This window comes from Carassius auratus, chromosome 50, assembly GCF_003368295.1.
Source record: "Carassius auratus strain Wakin chromosome 50, ASM336829v1, whole genome shotgun sequence".
Classification (NCBI taxonomy): Eukaryota; Metazoa; Chordata; class Actinopteri; order Cypriniformes; family Cyprinidae; genus Carassius; species Carassius auratus.
The window spans coordinates 15,964,438-15,979,212 of NC_039292.1; the positions used below are offsets into that span (position 1 = coordinate 15,964,438).

General features: G+C 33.9%; 1 protein-coding gene across 1 annotated transcript in view; it reads right to left on the reverse strand.

Annotated features, from left to right (window-relative positions):
* Positions 1-296: 296 nt before the first annotated feature.
* The window catches only part of trim44 (tripartite motif containing 44), a 56,613-nt gene continuing 42,134 nt past the window's right edge, over positions 297-14,775 (reverse strand). Inside the window, exons 5-6 of the mRNA XM_026239425.1 lie at positions 14,709-14,728; positions 297-1,316 (exon numbers count right to left, since the gene is read on the reverse strand). Of these exons, the coding sequence (XP_026095210.1) occupies positions 1,235-1,316; positions 14,709-14,728 (102 nt within the window). The 3' untranslated portion in view covers positions 297-1,234. The remainder of the gene's footprint in view (positions 1,317-14,708; positions 14,729-14,775) is intronic.

Genomic DNA, 14,775 nt, shown 5'->3' on the forward strand with positions numbered 1-14,775 from the left:
TTGGTGATTGTGGATCACTTTTCTAAAGCCTGTAAGTTAATTGCCAGTATTACCAACTGCTTCCAAAATTTTGGGGGCCCGTACAAATGTTTTTGCTTATGTGTCCAGGGCTGATTTGCTGCTTCATTGAATTGAGGGATGATTTCTGCTCTCTTCCAGAAAATCCTAAATGAGAACCACCGGTTTTCATGTTGAGCTATAACATCAAAACTTCATGGACACCATGTGATAGCAGTTGTTAAAATCACTTTAGCCTTCAGGTTGTCAAAGGGGTAAAATATATAAATAAATACATCAAAATAACCTTTTTTCTTTATTTCTTTACAGATTAAACTAAACAAAAGCAGGAGAAAATGGGTACAGTATAACCAATTTAACTGTTGCAGAGGTCAGTGTCCTCCTGCACACTATCAAAGACCATATAAAAAATATAATGCCATGTTTCCCCTTAGCAAAGCATAGTTTAGATATCAAAGAGAAATCTACTAATGCAGAAAATCACTGAGAGAATGATACATGCATTTAAAATAGGAGACTTGAAGGTCACTCCAATGAAGATAAAAAGCATTCAGTACAAGTCAATTGCAGTCAATTACACAACATACTAAGCCAAATCAGGATAACAGTTAAAACATATTTGGTATACTAGGCAGGAGTGATCCAGGGAATTGTACATTTCTTTCTGCCAAACAAAAATCATAAAAAAATGGAGTAGAAGCAATGCATAAAAAAGTAAAAAAAAAAAAAAAAAAAAAAAAAAAAACACTTAGGCCAAATATATATTCTTCTAGGTTTAAGCTCAAATAGAATCAAGGTATAGCATGATGACATGAAGGTCACTGTGGATGGTATGAGACCACATTTCATGGAACGCACAATTGAACTTGAGTGGTATGTATTTTAACAAGCAAGTGTAAAAAATTATAAAAAATAAAACAACAACAACAACAATATGGTCACTGGTTTAAATTGTTAAACACTTGCTTAAAATCTTATCCTTAAAATCAAATCAGAACTTATTTAACACAATACACATAACAGGCAAAATATTCTTTTGGAATTTAGTGTTTCAGAGTTCTTCCTGCCATCCCAGTTTTTACATATTATTTTATTACCTTTCATTAGAAAGGAAATTATCTGGTTCTAATAGCGGCAAGTATTCAAAATAAGAATTGATGAGTTATATTTTTTATCGCAGTTAAGTGAATTTATGAAAGGAGAATGAAAGAGTAGTTTATGGTGCATGTCCAATGTATGCATCTTCTCTTCCTTCATCTGCTGAATGATCTTCTGGGTCCCTCCTTTGATTGGCTGCTCTGTAAGTGGAAAAAAGACTCATGAATTATAGTTTTACATTTAGACATATACAAAATGAAGAAACCTACACATAAACAAGAAGTTCAAACTCCAACGTCACTAAATCAAGATAAATAAATAAATAAATAAATATTAATAATGGTGAGTAACAGGGGCCTGTTTTAAAAGTGGTATGCCATATGCACAAAGGAGAAACGCACTCTTGTAGAAGTATGCATAAATTGTAATAAGTATTTGTATCTTATGTCAACTGTTAATGCATACTCCTGTATGCTATATTGTGACTATGTATGCTATTATGTTGCCAAGTAATTGCCAGGGCTTTTTAGGTAGGTTATATAGCTAATTTACAGCTCAAATCAACACCCAACCCAGACATGTTGTTTAATTAAAACTGCACTGCTAGACTACAGGATTGAAATGCTTTGACATTTTCAATTAATTTCTGCAGGTTTTATGAAGGGAAATTTTGACTAAAGACCTTTTTAAAAGGACAGTTCTCCCAAAAAAGAATATTGTCATCATTTAATTGTTCTCAAGTTTTTCCAAACCCATATGAGTTTCTCTCTGTCTAGAAGTTGCTGGTCCTCATTGACTATAGAGGATTGACTATAGAGGTGGAAAAAAGGACACGGACAGATCTTTTTTTAGGCATAAACTCACAAAATTTTGTTCAGCTTCTCAGACTCCAAGACTTAATTTTGCTTTTCAAGTAAAGCATTTTTTTATTTAAGGATGTTTAGATATTTGTATTGGGAAAAAATCTGGAGTAGTGGAGATCTACTCTCCAGAAAAAAATAAAAATAAATACACATTTAAATACTCTCTTAAGCAAGGTTAAGACCTGCGAGTCTACCAGTGCGAGTCGACTGCATAAGGACAAGGCACATAACTATTTTTTCAATATGTCTTCCTCTTTCTTCTTTCTCATTTTTACACAATCATTATGTGCTTTCAGTACATTCCTGTTATATCTCCACAACATTCTGACATCACACACAGAAGGCGATGCAGTCTTGCTAACATGTATTGTAATTTCAAGGCTGGATTACTGGATTACTTTCTCTACTGGCTCCCAATTATGGCCAGGATTAAATTTAGGTTTTGTCGCGGTCAGGATTACTACTGGAATAGCACCTCCCTACCTCAATTCATGTGTGAGTGCACATATCTGTTGTTGTGCGACCTGTTTTCATTTCTCTAAAAACTTTTAGAGTATGTGCCTTCTGAGTGTTGATATGGTGCCAGTGTATAACAAGTTAGACTACCTAACCTATTAGACTTCATCCTTACATTCTGAACTTTAATGAGTGGGACAGTGTTTTCTCTGCTTCCTGTTGGCCTGCTGGCCTTAAGTGATAAAATAAAACTTAATTCACACCATATTTCTGATATTATCGATCAAATCTTATCAGATTATTTTGATCATTCACTTTTATTTTATATCCGTGAGTGCAGTACACCTGCAAAGTGTTAGCACTCGTTAGCACTCGTGGTAACACTTTAGAATACTGTTTCTTACTTACTACATAACTTATAAGGAATTATTGAAGAACTAACAGGTGATTATTCATTAACACTTAACTCATTACTGTTAACTACTAAGGAAGATGTGTTAATTAATCAGTATGTAATATAATTTTATGATTATGTTAAGTAACAGTTAGCTAATCAATAACTAATGTATTCTGTCATACCTCCTGAAGAACTACTATTGATTATCTACTACTTAGGGTTCTAGAAAAATAACTATGAAGTAACTACTAATGAACAGTTTTACACTATTACATTGAATTGTGACCCTTTCATATAAATGCTATTAGCAATAATAGTAGTAGTATGAAAATGCAATATTAATAAATGCAATACATTTTATAGAGGTTTTGCCTATGTAGTAAATTGTTTTGTGAGTGTGTTTTGTAAGAAATCACCTTCTAGTAGGAACCCCACTCCAGTGCCTTGTGATAACTTACCTTAGTTTTTATATTTTATATACAGTACTGTGTGTGTGCTTCCTCAGCATATACCACATTATATATATATATATATATATATATATATATATATATATATATATATACCAGGAAAAGTGAAAATACAGGTACCCAATTTGTAATTAATAAAGAATTATAAAATAATTATGCAGGACTTATTTTGAACCTGAAACATTAAACCTATTCTAAATTGGAAATGTTGGGAAACCATTAGTAATTAATAAATAATTATTAGATAATTCCTCAAGAATTACTTAGAATCTGAAACAGTATTCTAAAGTGAAAACATAGGGAACCCATTAGTAATTAAAAATTAATGATCAAATAATTCTGAATGACTTATTTTGAACCTGAAACATTTTGCAATATTTTGCTGTGCGATTTTCTCCTATCCAATGAGTGGCATTACAACCATACAAAAGCACAGCATGAAATTACAAATCACGTCCATTTTATTTGTTTGCTGTACTCCATATCTTTAGAATCCAGAAGTTTGCAAGGAACATATCCAAATTCAGCCCTTTATCAATCGATCTTCATCTTCATTCTCAGTAACAGCGACCATCACATAGTCAAAGCCCGCGCTCGTTATATGATTTGAATGTGAAAATAGCGCCAGTGCGCCACCCTCGAGAAACGTTACGACACGGTTTACGGCACTGATATCAAACCCTCATTGGTTCTCACCTAATTCGTCACAGATTGCGACATGCCGTGTTTCAGTTGATAGACATTTGAAATCAGTACTGCGCCAGTGCGCCTTCACGGAGAGAAGACAGATTCATAATTTCACGGATTAATAAATTAAATTCTGCTCTGTACCTTATAAAAACTATTACCTCCAGAGAGGACTGCGACTGGAACTCATTATCATTTGAACTACTTGGGGTACCACTTTTGATCTTATCGCAAAAAATAAATGATTAATGTTACATTTGTTTGTCTGTTATTTGTTTATTTATAACAGTAACGTTATGTAATTTTAAGAAATGGTTATTGGTAGGTTTAGGAGTAGGTGTAGAATTAACGTTAGTGGCTCAAAATAACGTTTTAATGTTATATTTTTACTAAAATTGTGTTTTATTATGTTTTATTCTTTTAACATTCTGTATAAATTGGGTAGGTTTAGGTTCGGGTGGGGTTACGCATTTTTCTATGGATAACTGACTGGTCAGAGAACACGTTCTATCTGTACGTATTTTAGGTTGTTTTTATGTAAATTTAGTTACGTATCGAAACCTGTAATTACGTCCGGATAATACGTAAACTACACTGTAAATACGTAAAGGCACATACGTATTGGACAGTTTTAATTTACGTCTAAATATGTACGTTTTGATTGTGAGATCAGGCTGAATTATTAGATAATTCCTCAAGAATTAATTAGAATCTGAAACAGTATTGTAAAGTGAAAACATAGGGAACCCATTAGTAATTAATAATTAATTATCAAATAATTCCTGAATAATTACTTAGAATCTGAAACAGTATTCTAAAGTGAAAACATAGGGAACCCATTAGTAATTAATAAAGAATTATCAGATAATTTTGCAGAACTTACAGAATTCTAAAGTGAACCTAGTAAATAATAAACTACATCATTTTGACTAAGAACAACCTATAAAAGTAATCATAAACTTTGCAAAATACTCTCATCTGTTTATTTCAGATGAGAACATTTCTTAATACAGTATATTTTATTCCATTTTAACATGTATACTGCCCACATTTTAATTAATGTAACAAACATTTCATAATCAAAAGTTCATATTTCATTTCCATTATAGGCTAATAATTGGGCAGTAACAAAGTTGCTACTGTAGTAGTTCTTTGTACTTGTCCTTTTACTCAAGTAATTTTGAAAATTAACAAGCCTACTTATAATTTTACTGGAGTAATATTTTATTGGGGTATCTGTACTTTTACTCAAGTACTTGATTTGTGGGACACAGCCTGATTATTATAGTTTTTTTTTTTTTTGTTCAGAAGTAGTTATTTCATAGTTATTTTTCTTGAACCTTAACTAGTAGATAATTAATAGTAGTTATTCAGGAGGTATCACAGAATATATTAGTTACTGATTAGCTAACTGTTACTTAACACAATCATAAAATTATATTACATACTGATTAGTTAACACATCTTTCTTAGTAGTTAACAGTAGTGAGTTAAGTGTTAATGAATAATCACCTGTTAGTTCTTCAATATTTCCTAATTAGTTATGTAGTAAGTAAGAAACAGTATTCTAAAGTGTTACCGCACTCGTTAGCTTGTCATTAGCGTTTTCATTCGTACCTATCGCTGTTTTCTTTTCTCCTCTCCTCTCTCTCGCTCCAGTTTTTTACAAGTTCATCAAACAACTGTGGTAAGAATATTTAATCAAGCACGGTGAGTAATGGCTTTTCCTGCTATTGTTATTTGTACCTCTTGCCACATGTACAGTTTATCTATCTCTGTCGCTGATGAGGGATTCACATGTGATAAATGCAGGGAAATAGTTAGGCTGACAGAGAAGATTTCAGAATTAGAGACACGCATCCAAACTTTAATTGAGGACAGTAAGAATGTTAGGGCTCTAGATACGGCTTTGGATGCGTCTAGCTCAGGGATTCCTGTACATTGTTCGGTTCCGGAAACAGAGCCCCTGCAGCAGGGCAACTGGGTGACGGTGAGGCAGCGTAGTCGTGGGTCAAAACACCGCTCTTTGGGTTCTCCCCACTCAGTGATCCACCCACTGAGAAACCTGATGAAAGTGCTCTAGTTATTGGTGATTCTATTGTATGGAACGTGACCATAGAGACACCAGCCACCATAGTCAAATGTTTACAGGGAGCCAGAGCGGTCCAGAAAATATGGCACTTTTTTGGGTAATGCAGTAAAGTAAACGCATTACACTAATAATATTGTGAACTAAATTACTTTACTAGACTATAGGAATGTGCTTTCCTGCGTTACATAAGCTGTGTTTGCCTGTGTGTAAAGTTCTGGGCCGGGTTTCCTGATTATAATTGATCTTAGGGTTTAAGAGCGCTTCTACAAGTAATTTTACGATCATTTGTTATTGTTTCACATGCGCTTCCCAACAGTGCACATAATCGCGCCCACGTAGATTACATGCTGTAAGTGCTTTTACGCTTCCCTCAGAGCTCTGCTAGCCTTCCAGGTCCGCCCCGTCTTCACTACCATGTTGGCCTGTTGCACAGCCTGATCATTACTATCATGCCAATGATAGTATGAAGAAGAATGACCATCTTCTCATGGCCAATTGAACTTTGCCTGTCTTAAACTCCTCCACGACTGAAGTAATTGGCACAGTCTCCACTGATGTCAAGGGAACCTCATACACAAGCAGTGGCCACAGGAGCCTCGGAAGGATGCTGTGTTGGTAGCCCCATACCTTAAACTTGCCAGGTAGGCCACTCCTCTCCAGGGCTTTCAGCCAAGAAAGATCCATCTGCCCTCTGGGACTGACCTCGCTGTTATTGTGTTATTGTCATGTCATCCATAAAGGCTCTTACTGGGACAATGTTGGACTCCACTTGACAGCACAGCTCTCCGTCTGGGCTTCTCCACTGACTGTTAATCAAGAACTGGGTCAGCCTCTCGCCAAAATTCCAAAGAACACCTTCCCCTCCACATTCAACAACGAGATCAACAACGAAATCTTTCAAAAAAAAGAGTCCTGCTGCTTTGGGATGAAGCAGCCCTCGGCAATAAGAAAACTCTCTGGCAGATGGTTCTTCCTCCATACTACCTTAAGTAGCCTCCAAAGACGTCTCCTCAGCCTCTCAGTTCCATTCAAGGGGTTTTTGTGAACTTGATCCTCTCCTTTTCCTGCCTCCTCCTGTCCGTTTGCCGGCACTCTGCTCGGTGCAAGGTCTTTATGTGCTCCTTATCACGCATCTTTTTGAGGGCAGGTTTTTCATCTTCAGGAGCCTGCCGAAAGGCCTTCCTCAATCTACTCAAATCGCCTCTGAGTTTAGCAGTTTCCCTTGAGCGCCTGTTATCTCCAGCCTGCTGCGGGCCTTTGGTCTGTCTCGGATCTGTCCCAAAGCGCTCTACTCCCATTTTCCAGATAATGGTGGACAATAGATGTAAATTAGTAGTTGAATAATGACAAATGAACGGCTAGTAACTAGAAAAATATAACATAGGGGAGACCTATTAAATACCCTCTAGACATCTCTGATAAAAAGTTTTTAAAGCATTTTATATGCATTTGCATAAATTCTGCTTTCAGAATGGTCCGTAATGGAGAGATTGCCTTAACACTGATTTTCTCTCTGAAACACAAAACAAAAATTGAAATAAAATTGATATTTTATGTTTTGAGAATGGACAACCAAAGAATCTTTGTTCTTGTCATAGCAGAACTGTTTGATGTTTTAAACTGCGCAGGTGCGTGTGAGAGAGAGCCTATGGAATCACCAATAATCGAAAAAATATATTTTAAAACATACTGATTTATCTAACGTTAAATATAAAAATACTGTATTTTAAGCTGCTAGTTTATATATAGTCGGAAGCAACTGTCATATTGCGTGTCCTGTGACAAATTTGCCGCATCTGCACATGGAAGTTATCAGTCTAAATGTACTGCAAAATCAGTCAACGGTGAAAATCAATAGTAGATTTCATAGAGTCCAACAGTTTAACACTAATATTGGACATAAACGAACACGATAAATATAAAGTATTCAAAACAGGTAAGTTTATATATTTGGACTAAACAACTGAACTGATGTATCAGTAATACAGTGCTCCGGACTGCGCGCCTCATTCGTCATTCGTCATTGATGCACGTCCCAGAAACAAGAATGAGATGCAGTCTAACATAACTGTGGCATTAAACTCAAGGGCTCGAGGGCTCGGTTAAAATATTTCACATATAAAGGCCATTCAGATTACTTGTTAAAGTGCAATGAAATACCTTATATCTGCAAACGATGTACGTCTGTTTGTGGATGGAGAATTTGTTACGTCCAAAAACCTATGGTGTGCATGAAAATAATAACAGGCAGCAGAGCGAACTTACATCCATGGTTCTCACGTAGTCCTTCTACGTCATCACCACATAGTGTGTGTTATAAGTTAAGTGATGAGTCTTTAAGAGAAGGACTACGTGAGAATGGGGGATAAGTTCACTTTGCCGCCTTGTTCTTATTTTGTCTTTACTTTATTTGTAAAGCCAAGAAAGAGTTAATCTGTCATGTATATTTATTGCGTGTACCAGCCATTAAATGTGTGGGACACCAACTCAACGTTTTCTATCTCTTTCATTTAAAATCAACATCATGGATTTAACGAGTTATCTGAGTCAAAGCGCTTCAACTTCTTCACCAACGGTTCTAATCTTCTTTTGAGTGCGCGCGTGCGTGTTAAATGCGGTGCTGAAGTGAAATAGCTGGGCAGTTTGATAGCCGAATTAAAAAAGACCACCTAAAAAAAAAAAAAAAAAAAAAAAAAATAGATATTATTATTATAATCTAATAGGCCTACATTAGTAGGAAAATGAGCCTAATATCTTCTTGATTATTGACAGAGAAATCTGCTTATGTCGATATCTCTGACTATCGTCGATACACGATTCTATCATCTATCGGCACAACCCTAGTATGGACGCAACAAAATATAATTAATGCAACAGTTCACATTTTTTAGATCTTTTTTGCGCATATATAGTAGTCAACATTTGAAGTGGATCAAACCTTTCTTTAAAGTTGTCCTAAAACCTGCTCTGCAAGTTAGAAACCCTCATAAGACAATGTCCATATGAAAGAGCAAGAAATTCACACCTTTATTTCAAACCTCACCAGCTATACAGAACTACCCTCAAACCCCAGCCCCCTTCAGCTGAACTGAATTAGGTCTGTTTTTTAGCTGCAAGGAACAGTGTTTTGTATGTTACTGGGTTGAAATATGCTGTCAGCACTCTTTTTATTGATTATTTGCTCGCAGTCCATATTATAATTATACATAAATTTTGCGAAAAACATTGTTATTTGTAAACGTAATTGTTTGCAGCAGGCTTTAGGACCAAGCGAATACTCAATCAGCTGCTCCCGCTTCACAGCGAGCGCGACTCGCTCTAACTGACCCAGTTTCACTGACAGCGGTTTGATTAAACAAAATTCGTTTGAGGTGAATACAACTTATTGATCATGAGCCCAACATTTAGCAAGGCAGGAAAATATTCTACCTGAAGGAAGGCGTATTTCATTGAGCTAAAGCTGTTAAATAGAGAGTAAAAAAAGGGCTATTCTTACACTTGGAGCTCATTATATTGAAGTACAAATCCAAACACCAGAAGCAACATACACTCCCAGTGTTCTTTCATTGAAAAGTATGCATTTTATTTATTCACAGGCAATATGATTTAAATATTTTAATTCAAAACTTTAAGTGCCATTGTTTAAAAAAATACTTTATTGACTAATGTTTCATAGACCTTCATTTGTTATGCTTTAAAATCCCATGCAGTTTGTAATTTCACAGTATTTTCACCTCCTAAATTACTACCCCAATTCTATAATTGTAAAATTTACTCAGGCTGATGGCATTTTTTTAATGACATTATTATTATTATTATTAGAATTGTAGCCTACATAAAAAGGTTGAATCAAAACAAGCATAACTTTTTAACTGCAGGCAGATATAGGCCTATATTATTGTACATTACAAGTATTTGGATCATCCTATCTGTCCCTGATTTTTTTCTTAAAAAAAACAACATTATAAATAGAATAGAAATAAAAGAAAGAACCTCAATTAGCCCTTATTGTCCATTTCTGAAGTTACTTTGCAACTCTTATAATGATGTAATTATCTTTTGACTCCCCTGACAGTGGCACCTTGCCAAAAAAAAAAAAAAAAAAAAAAAAAATGGAGATATGTGAGGGAATAATAGATTCAAAACATAGTGAGTGCTTGATTTCAGAAAATGAATACAGCTCATTAAAAAATAATATGATGAAAAAGTCATGATAACATTAATTCATAGAAATAATTTAAGCAATTAAAACCTTTTTTTAATACCATATTCAACTTGAATTTCAATACTATTAAACTGACTTTTAAATCTTAAGGAGTTTATAACTTGAAACGGTAAAATGTCACAGTGCATGTTAAATATCTTAAATGAACTTGTATCTTGTATAGTATCTTAAGACCTTGATTGCATGTTAGCATAAAACTAACAATATATTTTGACTTTTATTTATTTTTAATCACCTATTTTCGTTTGGTGCTTTTCGAAATTTTTTTTTTAAACATGCTAAAATTAAGTTTGCGTGAGTTGTATTTAATCACATTTAGTAATAATAACGGCAGGCCTAATAATGTTATAGGCTATTGTACCAATATAATATTTTTAGTTCCATTCACTTTACAACAAATCCTTTACATTTAACTAATTTAACAGAACAGAAAAATAATTTTTCCATGGTCCCTTGCTGTTTTCTTCTCTAAATAAAAAGCCTAGGCTATGATAACATCTACGACAGTTGTCTTGCTGGATGCGAAAAAAGTCATACCAATTTTACCCATGTTTGCTATTTCACAGTGCTGTCACCGTCGCATTGCGGGCAATGACACACAAGGTAACTGAAACAATGCAGTTTAAATCAAGGTGATCATAAGGGGTCTAAGCACAATGGTTTGTATAGATGGACGTGTATCTTTTCAAGCAAATTATGAGTCGTTATCTGAATACTATTATATGCACAACATGAAAATAGATAACCATCATAGTCCCTTCTTCACTTTTTCAGTAATGTGTGATAACTTGATAAATATATTGGCAATGCTATTAAATTATGATCAAATTTAATGTTTTTTAGGAGATGATCGTTTTTCATAATTACTATATTGGGTTTTATGATAAACTTGGGATGTACTTGCTACATCATTAGAAGAATGGCATCTACGCTAATATTAGTCTGTTTCTCTCTTGTTCCGAGGTCACCGTAGCCACCAGATCCAGTCTTTATCCAGATCAGAGGGTCACTGCAGTCACCCGGATCCAGTCTGTATCCAGATCAGATGGTGGATCAGCACCTAGAAAGGACCTCTACTGCCCTGAAAGACAGCGGAGACCAGGACAACTAGAGCCCCAGATACAGATCGTCTGTAAAGACCTTGTCTCAGAGGAGCACCAGGACAAGACCACAGGAAACAGATGATTCTCTGCACAATCTGACTTTGCTGCAGCCTGGAATTGAACTACTGGTTTCGTCTGGTCAGAGGAGAACTGATCCCCAACTGAGCCTGGTTTCTCCCAAGGTTTTTTTCTCCATTCTGTCACCGATGGAGTTTCGGTTCCTTGCCGCTGTCACCTCTGGCTTGCTTAGTTGGGGTCACTTCATCTACAAAATATATCTATATAAAATATTATTATTTATATTATTATTATTATTATTATTATTATTATTAAAATATTAATATCATTGACTTGATTGCAAATAAATGCACAGACACTATTTAACTGAACAGCGATAACATCACTGAATTCAATGATGAACTGCCATTATCATTTTGCATTATTGACACACTGTTTTCCTAATGAATGTTGTTCAGTTGCTTTGATGCAAAGTATTTTGTTTAAAGCGCTGTAGAAATAAAGGTGACTTGACTATGAAAGTTTTTATAAAAAAAATAATGAATATTTCTTCTTTTTTTTTATTTATGCACATAAATGAAACATTTTCAAGTCTTTGAACAGATGTGGTGTGCTATATCTTTTCTAACTGATTGGATTTACGGTTTAAAAAATATAATATTAAAAATTAATATTAAAAATCCCATAGATTTTAATTGACAATGTTCAGATGAGCCAAGCTCCAAATTCCATTAGACTCAATCAAGCTTTGCTTCAATGAACTATTTCTAATCAATTTAAACTCATTCAAACTCATCTAATATCTCTAATCTATTTATGTGCATAGATAAAAACGAATAAATATTCTTTTTTTTTATATATATATATAAACTTCAATAAGGCCCCATATAGTAAATATGCAAAAACTATAATGACCTAAATACCATTCAATTTGATCTTATTTTAATAGTACTGACAACATATTTCTCAAGTTATCACACATTACTGAAAATTAAAGAAGGGACACTATATTAGTTATCTATTTTCATGTTGTGCATATAATAGTACTCACAGAATGACTCATTTACTTGAAAAGAGGCAATTTATGTATTCTCTTGTATTTTTTACTGATTTAAAGGTGAAACTAAAGCAAAATCCTCTGCTCCTCTGATACTTAAAGTCACTTTAATATTAAAATCCAGTATCATGATCAACTTCTAATTTATATATCAACAGTTTATGTTCACATGGCTGTTTTTGTTTCTATTCACCAAGCAATTTTCTATGGACCCTTGCTGTCTCCTGTTCTAATAAAAAGCCTAGGCTATGACAATAGCTTCGACAGAATTGGCTATTGAACATAAACTGTTGAGAAATAAATTGGAAGTTGGTCATGATACTGGGTTTGAATATTAAAGTGACTTAATTTACCAACTGCTTTGTCTCTGAACAGATCTTGGAAGTATTTAGTATTTATCCTGTGGCGCCATCGTGTGGACAACATTAGAATTGTGACTTTCATTTCTGAATGATATTATGAAAGGGGCAAATATTGAATGATTACAAGTATTTAATGATTAGTTTATTGAAATAGCCCCATTAAAATCTAATTTACTGAAAGCAGCTGGTAAATGCAGTCTCTTTTAATATTCAATCCGGCATCTATACCCATTTTCGATTTATTTCTCAACAGTTTATGTTCACGTGGCTGTTTTCGTTTATATTCGCCAAGCTATTGTGATTTTTGAAATAATCATGTACTTGATTTGTCCAATCTACCGACGAAAAGCTAGAATCACTGTCCTCTGAAGCTGGAGATATCAATGTTATTTTCACCCAAGACAAAAAGATCACACAAACACTCATTTTAATCTCTATAATATATTCTTCTAATTGTTTTGTGTTGATTCGCTGCACTGTTTTAATTTAAAAGGCTGTCGTGACTTTTTCTCCTTCCAGTATTCATAAGCTGTATCGTGCTGTCAAATGATATTTCATTTTGCACACATACACAGCTCAAAAACACCTGAATTCTGCTCTTGTGGTGTTCTAATGGGTGGATTGTGTGCACTCGCTGTGATATTTTATTTTTAAAGCTCTTAAAAAATATAAAAATGCTTTTATTCTGAGCTCGTAGTCATAACATTACAATACAATATACAATTTCTGTAATCTATATAGCCTACCACTCAGTTTTTGGCCAGTAAGATTCTTTAAAATGTTTTTTAAGAAGTCCCTTCTGCTCACCAAGGCTGCATTTATTTGATCCAAAGTACAGCAAATAATATATTTAAATGTAATTTATTCCTGTGATCAGAAGTGAATTTTCAGCATCATTACTCCAGTCTTCAGTATCACGTCCTTCAGAAATAATTCTAAATATGCTGATTTGCTGATTATCAGTATTTTTTAAAAAAGGGGAGTACATTTTCTTTCAGTATTCTTCGATGAATAGAAGGATCCAAAGATCAGTATTTATGTGAAATAAAAAGCTTTTGCAACATCATACACTATCTCATTCAAAGGCTTAGAGTCAGTATAAGTTTTTTTTTGTGGAAAATAAATGATAGAAATGAATACTTTTATTTTGCAAAGATTCTTTAAATTGATGTTAAAGACATTATTTTACAAAAGATTCCTATTTCAGATAAATGCTGTTCTTCTTAACTTTCTATTCATCAAAGAAACCTAAAAACAATTCAACTCAGTGTTATACATTATCATAATAAGTGTTTTTTTTCTTTTCTTTTTTTTCTGAGCAGCAAATAAGTTTTGCTGTACTTTGGATCAAATAAATGCAGGCTTGGTGACTTGAAGATACTTGTTAAAAAACAAACTTGCTGTTTAAAAACTTTTGACTGGTGGTGTATACTATAGGCAACTTTATTTTTTCTCTAATTTCTTGCTTTTAATTAGCTTAGAAATCTATAACTGATGGACAATAACAAATAATAATGATTTGTTTATATACTACATTTATATTTATACATTTATATTCATCTATTTATATACTAATAACTGGTAGCCAGTGCAAACTGATGAACAGAGGTGTGACACAATCTTTTCATTATGATGGTCCAACAGTAATGTCACACCATATTGAGTTTTTACCATGTGTCACTATTTCTTTGTCAGTTACAGACTGTTTTTATGCACCGAATCAGGTAAATGGAACATGGGATCATTGTGAACAAACCAATTTACCAACATCACAGAACAAAATTATATTTTTATATGATTTAAAATAGTAATATTTAACAGTACCTCACAGTTTCTGAAACTGATTATTTTAGGTATCTTACCTTAGCCTCAAATCAGGATTCTGGAAGAAAAAGAAGCAAAGACAAAGGTGTTATTCTTTGGAGATCA